At 40.4% G+C, this 13,567-nt stretch overlaps 1 protein-coding gene across 3 annotated transcripts in view; it reads right to left on the reverse strand.

The window, feature by feature from the left end:
- The window catches only part of BLACAT1 (BLACAT1 overlapping LEMD1 locus), a 109,973-nt gene that overhangs the window by 7,448 nt on the left and 88,958 nt on the right, over nucleotides 1-13,567 (reverse strand). For all 3 annotated transcript variants that reach the window (XM_060772913.2, XM_060772914.2, XM_060772916.2), the window contains 2 exons: nucleotides 7,953-8,120; nucleotides 2,949-3,158 (listed from right to left, as the gene is read on the reverse strand). In XM_060772913.2, the coding sequence (XP_060628896.1) occupies nucleotides 3,024-3,125 (102 nt within the window). In that variant the 5' untranslated portion in view covers nucleotides 3,126-3,158; nucleotides 7,953-8,120 and the 3' untranslated portion in view covers nucleotides 2,949-3,023. The remainder of the gene's footprint in view (nucleotides 1-2,948; nucleotides 3,159-7,952; nucleotides 8,121-13,567) is intronic.

The following is a 13,567-nucleotide window of genomic DNA, read 5'->3' on the forward strand; positions in this document are numbered from 1 at the left end:
CTCAATATATACCATATGCATGGGGGTATTGGGGTAACGATGCAAAAGGTTTGCTAGGGTAGACCCTCTTTCACTCAGACTCAGCCCCCCCCGAAACTCAGCCCCCCCCAAAAAACCCTGAAAAAACCTCAGCCCCCCCTCCCCCGAATCAAAATCCTGGCTACGGGCCTGAGTACAAGGCATGTTGGTGCTCTGTCCCCATCAGATGGGAGAAAGGGTGGCAAGGCCCGTTGCCACATTACCCTTTCTCCCATCATATGGGGAAAAGAGAGGAAAATGAGAGTAGCTCTGTTGGAGCTACCTGAAAAACACTATCGTTTTGCCATGCTTCCTCTGCTCTTAGAGAATCAATGGAGCAGGGCCTGCCAAGTGCTCAACAGGGACCGCACCCAAAGTGCCGCAAAGGGCAATGCTTGGGTGATTACTATATTTATGAAGCTATCCTAATTTTAGGTTTTTGACTAAGGACTTCCCCATCATTCAAGCTGCTCAAGTTGCACACTCTAATAATCAAGCATCTACTACAGTCATGCTTTTGTTATTTTTTTATCCATAGAAAATATTGCATGAGTCAAATGTTGCAGGAATTGCCACTGTAACAAATAGTCTGAAGTGAAAAACAGATAGTGTCCTGGCATCAAATGGGGCATGTCAGAGGGCATAGCCATTGTTTGATAAGTAATGCTATTTTCCTAGCTTAGCTTTTGAACTAGTCAGAATCTTGTATTAGTGTTTCCTTTCAGCTCCATGGCAATAGGATGAAAGAAAAGTCTTACCCTGTGAACATTTCAGGGTGATACAGTGAGGTTAATGGCTGAATGCCAATTGAATCCCATTGTAGCTTCAGCCCATTATTGTCCTGCTCTTCAGAGTTACAGGTTTGAAGCAACTCAGGCATCTCCTACAGCAACATCATTTCTTTGTCTAGTACTGACAAAGATGAATTAAAATCTCTTAGGTTCTCCTTTTTCTTTTAAAAGTGCCCAGCCCTCCTTTCAGATGACATCATATGTAGCCTACAATTGGATATCTTTGCTGGATAGATATTTCATGTAGCCATGTAGAAACAAGAAAATAAAATACAGGCAATCCCTAAGTTACAAACATCTGACTTACAAATAACTCATAGTTACAAATGGGGGTGAGACAAGAGGAAGTGAGACAAATTTACCCCTCAGAAGGGAAATTCACACCTGAAAGAGTTGTCATGGGGAAAAGCTTTAACACCAGTCCTTGTTTCCACAACAAGCCACTTCCTTCAAAATTCAGTTTTCACAGGGACAGAAAATGGGGTGAAATCTTCTGAACAGGGGCACAGACAACAAAACAAACACCACAGGGGTATTAATCCTTCCTTATGCTACACAAAGCGTGTGTGTGTGTGTGTGTGTGTGTATCTGGAGACACACTTATAAAATGTACCTGTTCCAGCTAACATACAAATTCAACTTAAGAGCAAACCTACATAACCTATGCTGTTCTTAACTTGGGGACTGCCTGACTGTACTGTACAATCCATGGCAAGGAATCAAACCAGAGACCATGTATACTATGTGTTGGTTTCCAGTATATATACTATGTTATAAAGCTTTACTATTCTAGTAGCAATCGGGTCTTCTAGCAGAAATTTAAAAAAAACTAGAAAGGTTTAAAGAGAGTTCATCACTATGCTTTGCTGCAAAGCAATATCAAAATTACCAAGAATCAGTACCAAGTATCACCCAAGCTTGTAGTGCCTTGGTTTAGCTGGACATTGTTGTAGGAACATATCTCACACAGCCAGTTTGGTGGAAGAACGTTTAAAGGGAGTGGTATTGGACTGCCATTAGAGAAGCTGAAGACTCAAGTATCTCTTTGCCTTTTAAAAAAATGAAGGGAAAATTCAAGTTGCTGAGGAAGAGCTGATAATTATCAGGATTATAGCATGTAGAGAGAGGAAAACAACTTTTTAAAAGATAGCTTTTTTACAACGCAAGTTTTTAAGAAGTCTAAATGTGTTCCTCAGTAAACAGAATATTCTGAGTCATGAATATCTACAGTCTCTAAGGCTTGGTGTGATTCAAATTAGGGAGCTGCAGAATTGCCATTTTGCTAGGTAGCTTCTAGATCTTCAATAACATTTTTTTTTTGCAGAGAAAAAATGTTTTGATGATCTCTAAAGTCTCTGGAGGGAAAGAAACAAAGAAATAAATGTAATAACAACATTAACGTCTTCTACATTCTCCTCTTCCCACTGCCAATGCTGATGAGAGAGGCTATCATTCACATAGCGGGTTCATCTCTTCCTGCCAGAGCACCTTCCTGTTCTAATCCATCAAGCTCCATGGGAGAGCTGGAAGGGTGAGGGTAGCATCACAGTCAGGAACATACAGCTAGAATCTCTCCATAGACATTCACACACACACACACACACAAACACATACACCAGACTCCATAGGATGGTGATAAGACAAGCACAAAGTAAGACAAAATCGGGTAACTTAGAAAGGAGTTTTACAGACGATGACTGTGGGCTGCAATTCAGTCCAAGTCCTCAAACTAAATGCCTTGGATCTATAATTTTTAATTTAAGAGGATGTATTTTAGATCAGATTCCTGTTTGTAGAGCTCCAGATTCTCAAAATAAATAGAGCTCCTTCCAATCTTCTATCCTTCACATTAAGATATGTATTACTTATTTGGCCCTGCCACCTCTACATGTTTGAGATAATCCTCACATCAATCCTACCCCCTCCCATGAGAAGAGATACCTATGGATTAGATGGAGGATGATCAGGACATTGAGAGGGGGGATGACCATGAGAGGTAGCCTAAAGACATTAATTAATTTATATCCCGCTTTTCTCCAATGGGTGTGATTCAAAGCAGCATACAAAGTTTCAAACCACAAATATATACACATCAATACACAAAATACATAATGAACAATATAAATAATAATATCATACCAAGTTACTGTAGTAGCAATCTTCTCCCAACTCAATACTGTTGAAGATAGCACCCCAAAAGAATGTGTTCTCCTCTCAGACAGCTGTCTCTTGTTCACTGTCAGCTTCTTCCTTTTTCCTCTTCATCTTGCAGAAGCCATGCAGCCCACAAAAGCAAGCAAAAGTGAACTGGGGCATCCCCTAGGACAGGCAAGGGCATCCAAAAGAAATCTACACAGAGTAATATAATAAACGACAGAACATTGTGGGTGTTTGTTTTTGCTCCAGCCTCAAAACAAAGAGTACCTTGTAGGTATTTCAGAGAAATGTTCCAAAAATTTGCATCACTTACATAGAACCTGTACAATTGGTGAAACACTGCTCAGGAATAAGAGTATGTACTTTGCATCTAGACAGTCTAAGATTCAATGGATTAGATACAGATGGTGACATTCTGCCCAAGATATTTTACTATGTAGGGTAAAATGCAACAAAAACAACCAAACAAAACCTTGATCAAAACCCAGATGAGCTGGCAATTTAATAGTTTGACTTGACCAATCTTCCTCTGCGCCGGAAGGCAACAAGCTAGTTACAGGAATGCAGCACAGATCTTGTTGTCTCTCAATATCTCCTTCCTGGAAGAGTAATCTCTGTCTAAAAGTAGGACCAGCCTTGCTACCAGAGATGCTGGGGGAACCACAGCTACTACTATACCAGGTATATCAGATAGTCTTACCTGACAAAGAGTAGCTGTTGACTATGTACACTCCAGAAACTCATCTTTGGGGACGCTATTATTTTTGTAAATCTTTTTATATGAGGTCTTATTTCTCAAGTCAAGAATATATATTTTTGACAAAATAAAGTTTGTATGAGACCTTACATCTTTACTAGAAATTAAGCACTGGCTGACTTGCTTTCAACTCTGTCACTGAACCTTGCTGTGTTCAGTTATGGTCCAATGACTTGCATGTTCTCTTTCTGGTACAGTTGCAGCTGCAAGGCAACTCACTTATTTCTAGCTCCCTCTCTCCAGCTGTAATGTATGGATGTTTTTATTGTTATTTCATACATTGGCCTGGCAAGCTGTTGTGGCAGAGGGCAAGACCCTTAACCTTAAGGTTGTAGATTTGGGTCCCACATTTGGCTTGAAGAATTAATTTCAGAGGGAAGGAGTGTCATATTTTTTTAAAATCCTTATAAATTTAGCTATGTAATATGTATTTCTAGGTGCAAAGATTACTGCAGATGCAGACTGTGGCCAGGAAATCAGAAGACGCTTACTTCTTGGGAGGAGAGCAATGTCCAGTCTCGATAAAATAGTAAAGAGTAGAGACATCAGACTGGCAACAAAGATCCGCCTAGTCAAAGCCATGGTATTCCCTGTAGTAACCTACGGATGTGAGAGCTGGACCTTAGGGAAGGCTGAGCGAAGGAAGATCGATGCTTTTGAGCTGTGGTGCTGGAGGAAAGTTCTGAGAGTGCCTTGGACTGCGAGAAGATCCAACCAGTCCATCCTCCAGGAAATAAAGCCCGACTGCTCACTGGAGGGAAAGATACTAGAGACAAAGTTGAAGTACTTTGGCCACATCATGAGGAGACAGGAAAGCCTAGAGAAGACAATTATGCTGGGGAAAGTGGAAGGCAAAAGGAAGAGGGGCCGACCAAGGGCAAGATGGATGGATGGCATCCTTGAAGTGACTGGACTGACCTTGAGAGAGCTGGGGGTGGTAACGGCCGACAGGGAGCTCTGGCGTGGGCTGGTCCATGAGGTCACGAAGAGTCGGAGACGACTGAACGAATGAACAACAACAAATATGTCTTATTATACATTTTGAAAATTGTCCACACAAATGGCAGCATAGCATATTAGTTTCTTCCTTGAGCCTTCCTCTGTTGATCCACTGATGCATGACTTCCAAAGTAACAGAGAAATGAAAAGCAGCAGAAAAGCTTGTAGCTTTACATTGGGCTTGGAGGAAGAGAGTCTAACCTCTGTATTTATGACTTAGGAACAAGACAAATTGTCACCTCCTGACTCCTTATCTAGCTAAAGCAAGTAACCAAAGACATTAGAGAGAAAAGATAAGTGACTCAGTGATAGCAAATGCATTGCTGCTCATTTAGTGAAAATGGAAAGAGATTGTGTTATCTCATACTTAAGAGTCAAGTTAAAAACACTCTATCTTGTTTTTGGAGGCTAAGTTTACTGTGAAGCAATGTTAAAGCAACAGTTCCAAAGGTGACATCATGAAGTAATATTGACCACCATAGGTATCCGTTGCTGGGGCTTGGGCTGCCAGCTGAAATAAAGGAAGAGGGTTGCTGTTGCTTTAATGGGATAGCAGCCCTATCCCTTATTTTACCTACCAGTTCTAGCTGGAATCGTGCCTGCTTTTCTATCAAACATACCTTCTGACATTCCCATTCCCAGTATCCTCATTCTCCAGACCTAGTGTGGCTTGTGGCAATGATTGCTTCACTTAGCTACTGAGGAAGTGGGACAATTTCAGAAGAAGCCCCAGCTGTTCCTCCTGACTTGCCTGCCCCCCTCGCATTCCCATCTTCCAGACCCTTTCCCCTGGTGGCAATGCTGCTTTGGACTGGCTGTCTCACATAGTCTCTTCATCTCAGTATGTCACAGTCAGCATATTAAGACAATCTCCTGACCTAAGTTCATAGAATCACAATATTTGTTCTGGTAGGCATCAAGACATCCACCATTAGAGCAATAAGTGATTGACAGTGATATTGGATCAGAAGCAGATTCCCAGACTGTTGGCCCCTTTTCTGGGAAGGATGAAGACTGGTACAATTAAGACTCAGCCTCCTTTAATAGAATTCACAAGTAGAAACCAGATTGCTTTGGTCTCCCTGAGGGTCCTTCCACACAGTCCTATATCCCATAATATCAAGGCAGAAAATCCCACAATATCTGCTTTGAATTGGGTAATCTGAGTCCACACTCAGATAATGTGAGGTTTTCTGCCTTGATATTCTGGGATATAGGGCGGGGTGGAAGGATCCACAGACTAGTTTTAGCTCAGTAAGGCAAACAAAGGATATGCTCGTTTCATAGCTAAAACATTAATTACATTCAAAAGTGCATTCAAATACATACACCTAAGTTCTCACTAACTACACAAAAGTTTCAAGACAGGGAATTGTTCAGCAAAGCACTTATCATCTTGAGGGAGGAGGAAGAGAGAGAAGGGTTTTTTGGTTATATGTTGTCATTGCTGAGATACATCCCCACAATGGAAAACTGAGCAAATGGGGAAAGCTTTAGACAACATATATAGGGTTGAGGTATGCAGGAAACACTTATTGTCTAAAGCCCTCTTGCTCTGGTTGCAAATGGATAAAGGGGGTTAACAAGGATGGTTGGCTGGGAGATATTTTCCAGCAAGTGCTATGGTGGAAGAAAGAAGTACGGATGTTGAATCAGACTCCCTGCTCTCAGGTGTGGTGGAAGATGCTCTTGCTAGTATTGAAGTATGGTCCAGTGGACAGCCAAGTCAAGGCCTCTCCACAAAGCCCTATTTCCCAGAATATCAAGGCAGAAAATCCCACAATATCTTCTTTGAACTGGGTTATCTGAGTCAACACTCAGATAATGTGGGATTTTTTGCCTTCATATTCTGAGATATAGGGTTGCGTGGAAGGGCCCTTAGTTTCTTCACATGGAAAATGTGTGTCAGCAAAGTGACTTGGGATGGCCCTTGAACCAAGAACTATCTTACCATGACAAAAGAGCACAGAAAATGGCCCTTGAACCAAGGGCCATTTTCTGTGCAAGGTTCGGTTCAAGGATGGCCCTTGAACCAAGAACTATCTTACCATGACAAAAGAGCATAGAAAATTATGGATTTGGATTATAGCTTCCAAAATCCTCCAGTCAACATGCTGCTAATCAATCTGACTAGGGCATTCAAGGAGTTACAGTTCAAAAAAGTAAGATTTCTAAGCTCTGACAACAGCTGGCTCACCAAAGGATACCATTTTTATGGATCCATGTGTATGCAGCATATGTGTGTGTGTAATGACTGATCACTTTCAGATGAAAAACAAAGAATATCTAAGGACAGTACTGGTTGTTGTGCTCGTAGAGACTTTATTGAATGCTTAAAGATCTTTTGCCTTGAACAAAGGTTGTGAAGCAAAACCAAACACAGCAAGTCCAAATGACTTATCTGTGAACTCCCCTCCCACCACAACTCCTGCTGAAATGAAGCATTCCAATCTATGGATTACTCCAGCCAGATGAAAAAGAAGAGGCGAGAGCCAAAATCCCGTTTGAGATGGTTGCTTTTCAATAGCCTGGCTTGCACTCGGGGCATGATTAAACCCTCCAAGGTTACAGGGAATATTTGACTGACCTTCCAACTTCAAACACAGCCGCTCAGCATTCATTAAAGAGCCCTTCAGCACCTCGGAACAGTCAGTTCCACACAGCAATGAAAACTGCATCCCTCCCAGCCAGTAACCTGGGAACCGGAGGAGGCTAGCTTTGTCCTCTCTGCTTCAGCCTGACCTTGTCTTTCGCAATGACAGACCCTGACTTTAGAACAAAGCAGCTCCAATACAGATAAACCACAGAAATGCACAGCCTGTTTAATTCAGTTCTACAGCTGCACTTTCCCCCTGCCAGCCGTCCACCACTTTCCCTTGACAGGTTTCTGTATACCTGTCTGCCAGAACCCTTCGTTTGAATATGAGCCCTGATGCCTCCTGTGAGGCTCGAAAACTATGACTAGAGAGACGCCTTAATGAGCATTCCTGTCTGCAAGGTTTTTGAGCAGATTGCCATCTTTCGCTCATCTCTAGGCTACTTTTATTCTAGGCATTGGGGGGACTTTTCTACGGTAATGGCCAAGAGAGAGCAAAGTGCAATCAAATGAAGCTGTCAGATGGCTAACTATGCAGCCACAAAGTGAGCTCATTCCTCACCCTCTACCTGCATTTTTGCTGTCAATTGCTTTTCTGGGTAAACAACATCGCCAGAAAGTGTTAGAATAATACCTTAATCAGCATCAAGCGGCACTGTAGGAAGGCAAGAACAATAGAAATGAAGTCCTTCCATATATAATGTTTCCTCGGATTTCCAGCAGCAATGCTTTTGCTTTTTTTCTTCAGGCTCTCAGATTTTAATCGAGGAGATGGTTTTATGGCTTTAGGGAAACCAAAACACTTTAAAAGAACAAAGCAGAGGAAGAAAAATAAATGTATGACAACAAGAAATAACAAGAAAGGCACAAATAACACCAACATATTCATTTTTCTAGATTTATGCTTATGTCTGAATGATCATTTAAGTGATTAATAATTTATGAAGTTATCTTTGTCCACATATTCATACACAAGCATATATACATGCATTTGAAATACTTTTGATTATAATATGTATGTTCCTATATCTGGAAAAATATCACAATTACATTTTATAAAAGTTGTACATTTTTAAAATTATTCATATTCTGCCCTATCTCCCTGAGGGAACTCAGGGTAGATTCCAATGACAAAAAGGCAAGCATTCAATGCCTGAAACAACAATAAATACAAATACAATAATAAACCTACCAGAACCCAAAATAAACTACAATAAACCCACATATACTAAAATAAATCCATATATATGACCAAATTATAATTGATAACATTGATAATAAATATATCAACATTGATAATAAATATATGAAAATACCTGGGTTGCATTCAATGTGTGCATGTCTATTAGTCGCCAGTCAACTTATGGAAACCACATTAATTTCATAGGATTTTCTTAGGCAAGAAATACTAAGAGCTGGTTCCTTCCTCTGAAATATAGCACTCAGACTGAAACTTAAATGATTGTGTACTATAATAACAGACCAAATACTTTTGGGGGAGGACTAGCTCTGATTTGCCTTGACTTATTTAATATGATGAATTCTTGGTGGTAGTGTACACATTGTCCTAAACAAGAGAGGTGCTAGCTATATTATAGACATATATAAAAATGAATTTATACTAAGTGGGACAGAGGACACCACTCATTAGAGTTGGGTAATGTATGTGTGTGGTGAAAGGAAATTGCTGCCACAGGGTCCAATTTTTAGGATGCCTTGAAGTATAATTTTGGTGGATTTTGTTTCAAAAATAAATGCAGCTTTCCAGCTAAGTCATCAGAACACATATCCTGCTTCACTTCCATTTTCTGCATTTCTCCATCTGTAAAATAATGACTTTTATATGGTAGCAGAAATACCTATGAAATCTTTTTGCTCATAACAGAGTGAGAAACCTCCAGAAGCTTTTGGCAGCCTTTCTGACTCTGATAGTCCGCCAAGTCACAACAGCGTCCTCCAAAAAATGAATGAAACAAAATCACTTAGGATAGATCAGAAAGCCATTCCTGGCTTCCAGGTATGCCAGATACCACTGAAATACCAGAATCTCCCAACAGCCTTCCCAACAATGAAAACTGGCTGATGGTAGCCAAAAACAGAAACTAAAAATATCCCCTGATTTTGTTGTTATCGACTAGTTTTTCTGAGAGGGTTCAGTGGCCAAAATTGGCCTCTGTGTCTTCAACAACTGCCCACACTTGATATCTGGTGACTATTTCAGGAAGAAGTAACAAAAGGCTCCCATTTTGCATCCATTATCAACCAGGTTCAATCTCCACTACGTCCAGGTACATTTCCTATGGGGAAAAAACTAGAACACTATTGCCACTCAACATAGATAATAGTAAGTTAGAATCTAGCAGATGGATTTGTTTCATTAATTTGTATGCTACTTTGTTTCCAATATGGAACCAATAGTTGGACTTAGTGTAAGGCAGCACCTGGATGCTATAATTCAATTCCTGCTGTGCAGTCATCTTATGCAAGAAAAGTGAAGGTAGGAGGGTCATATTGGTCAAAGCCTTTCTGAAGGAGTTCAGAAAATCTCCAATATTTTCATGCTGATGAAATTTCTTGTTTGATACTTGATTTGTAAATATGGAAACAAGCAATGATGAACTGTATGCAGCACACATATCAGTACAGTTCATTTGTGCTTGTTCTTCCTCAAGATTTTTTAAATTTAGTGCCCAAATACAGTATGTGCTACCTGGACCTTAGAGATAATCTTCAAAAGCCCCTCTGTTGGTGCCTTTGCAAGTGAAGTGCAAAAGGCAAAAAGGACCTTTTCTTTGATGGCAGCCTACTTATGATTTCTTTCTCTCCAGACAGCCTTAGAACTTGAGAAGTGGGTGGGTGGGATTAAATTAAATGTTTCTATATTAATTTCTATTTATAGCCATGAAACATGGCCAATGAAGAATGCTGACAGAAAGAAAATTAATTTGAAATGTGGTGATGGAAGGGAATTCTATGGATATTAGGACTGCTAAAAAGAATAAATAATGGGTCTTGGACCAAAACAAGGCAGAACTTTCACTAGAAGCCAAGATGACTAAATTGAGACTGCTGTGTGTTGGACATAGCACGAGGTATAAAAGACAATAATACAATATGCGATTAACTTTAATTGGGGCTAGGACACAGCCCCCCCCGCCAAATAAAAAATGCAAATTTAGACTCCCCCCCCCCCCCGAGAGAACATTATCTAACAATCTCTCTAGTTCAGTGGTCCACAACCTGTGGTCCCCAGCTGTTTTGACCCACAATTCCCAGAAATACCAGCCAGTTTACCAGCTATTAGGATTTCTGGGAGTTGAAGGCCAGAACATCTGGGGACTCACAGGTTGAGAATCACTGCTCTAGATCCTCCAGTATGACTCTGTGCTCAGTATCTGTCAGACACTGACCATAGCATCATCCAGGTGGACCTAGAGGGAATATATTAAACATATCAGTGAATAATGAAACCAGCAAAACGTTAAACTGGCAAATGTGAAGGGTTGACTGTACTGGGTAATAGGGAAGGCAATCGGAAAAAGTAAAGACAACACTGCAAGTAGATTGATCAATCAAAGAATGACAATGTTGTGTTTGCAAGACCAGAACAAAGCAATTGATGATCAATGTTCTTGGAGGTTTCTCATGCATAGGATTTTGGTGGCAAATAACAACAGTATTGATGAATTCCGTTATCTGGTACACAAATTGTACTGGTATGGTTTATTGTTAAATTGTACTATTTGTAAAGTATGCTGCCCTGTGAAACCTTGCATTGGATAGCCTGTAAATAAATGCCTATAAACCAGAAGACAACACCAAGTGACCATCACTTGGTGCATTTGTGTGCATATATGCATGTGCATTCAAGTTTCCTGTTGATATGTGGCAACACCATGAATTTTATAGGGTTTTCTATGGCAAGGAATCCTCAGAAGGGATTTCCCACTTGCCTTTCTTTGATGAGGCTGAAGCCTCATAAAAGTGTCAACAAAGCGTGACCTGGCTTACCTTCCAAAATCAACAGGATCTGGTTCTTTCAGCATATTTAGGATTTTTTTATTTATCTATCTATCATAAATGCACCTGCTGTTTCTGGAAATGAGTATATTCAAGACAGATTGCACAAAAGTTAAATCAATCATACAGCAGAGAAAAAGCAATTAAAACAAAAAACAGGTAACAGAATTCTAAAGCATTCATATAAGGGGAAGCCACATTAGTTAAATATGTGCAGAAATAAAAGTCCTCATCATTTTTAGGCAGTGGAGGGGTGAAGTTGAACCTCTTTAAGGAAGCCATTCTACAATACAGATGGTATACTTGTTATATTGCAGATGGTAAGAGAACATGGAGACGTGACCTTGTTCTTCGACAGGTTCATGCAGAAAGAAGCAATTTGGGAGGTGCCCTGACCCCAAACAATGTAAAGCTTTCAAGTTCAAAGCTAGTAGTTTGCACTGAACTTGAAAACAAAGTGGTATCCAATGTATTTTTTTAAAAAAATGGCAAGCCATCTTGGCTCCCAATTTGGAGAGAAAAGAGAAATAATAATAGGGTTGTGGGTTTTTTTTTGTTGTTGTTGTTGTGTCAGGAGCAACCACTCCTGTTGTGAGAGAATTGGCCGTCTGCAAGGACGTTGCCCAGGGGACGCCTGGATGATTTTTGATGTTTTATCATCCTTGTGGGAGGCTTCTCTCATGTCCCCACATGAGGAGCTTAGAGCTAATAGAGGGAGCTCATCCACCTCTCCCCGGATTCAAACCTGCAACCTGTCGGTCTTCAGTCCTGCTGGCACAGTTCTTTAACCCACTGCGCCACCGGGGGCTCCTATAATAATAGTAATAATAATAATAATAATAATAATAATAATAATAATAATAATACTGTTGCAAAAGAAGCTGTGGTAGGGATGATAAGCTGCTTATGTCATTATTGTATGAGAGCCTGAGGTATGGGGAAGGGGTTAAGGAGTATCCCATAGTATCTGAGGCACATTTTCTTTCCAAGAGACCTGGGTGGTCTGAGTGACAAGACTCCAGTTCCATTAGGGAGCTATTGATGTATTTAGGCAAGCTTGTAGCATGGAGCCTTTTAAAACTGACCCTCCACTTTCCATTCAGGGAGCAGACAATGATGAACGAGTCAGGAAGAATAGAGGCGGCACAGCTGAGTCAAATGCTCCTGTTCTTCTGGAAAATGGGGAAAAGGGATCTTTTAAGGAGTGAGGAATAATTAAAAAATAAATGAACTAGCGCTAGCCGAGTGACAGAGGCCCTACTTGATTTGCAAAATCTAAGCATGTTTCATGGCCTAGCTCTGCCCTTTCTATTCAGGGGAGAGGATCCTTTGAATAGAACCCTCCGCAGCCCAGAAAATGTGGTGAGCATTAAAAATGTAAAGCCAGAGAATTCTCTTTAGTCATTTGCTTAACCTCGGGCTGTGTTTGTCACTGTCAGAGTGATGAATTGGGAGCTGTCTGAAATCAGCATGCTCACTTTAATAATGTCACTTTCCCCAAGCCTTAATAAATGTCTTTCTGAACCAGCTGGACAGAACCAATTCCTTAGACCAACAATTACCGATTTCACCGGGTTTTTGCTCTACTTAATAGGGTCCTGTTGCTGAAATTGGAAATCTTTATCCTTTTTGTACATTCGCTCAGCAATGAGGAGAGGTGTGATCCAGTTTGTAAAAGCTTTCCACCAAAAACAGGAGCAAAAGGCAACAGTTCTCCATGAGCAAAGCAACAGGGTTGGCTGGTTTTCAAATTCTGTTGACTACTTAATCAAACCTAATGGCAAGTCCACTCATATCAATAGATTTTAATCTTGATTAACAAATTACAGTGATTTTAATGGCTTAATCTTAAAATAATCATGACTAGTTTGGATAACATTTACTTTTAGAGGTCTGCTATAATAAAATACTAAATCTAAATCTAGATCAGTACAATCTGAGGAGTAGATTTATTTATTTATTATTTATTTGTAGCATTTATATTCCACCCTTCTCACCCCGCAGGGGACTCAGGGCGGATTACAGTGTACACATATATGGCAAACATTCCATGCCAATTTTGACATACAACATATACAGACATACACAGAGGCTATTTAACTTTTTCTGGCCGCCAGGGGAGCTGTCGCTTTCATTGTCCATCTGCGACACTGATGAAGTACTTCCGCATTCCCCGCATGCTTTTTTGCTGGACTGCTTTGCTGGAGTCTTTTTTATGGCCTCATAAAT

Source organism: Anolis sagrei, chromosome 4 (genome assembly GCF_037176765.1).
Source record: "Anolis sagrei isolate rAnoSag1 chromosome 4, rAnoSag1.mat, whole genome shotgun sequence".
NCBI classification, from domain to species: Eukaryota; Metazoa; Chordata; class Lepidosauria; order Squamata; family Dactyloidae; genus Anolis; species Anolis sagrei.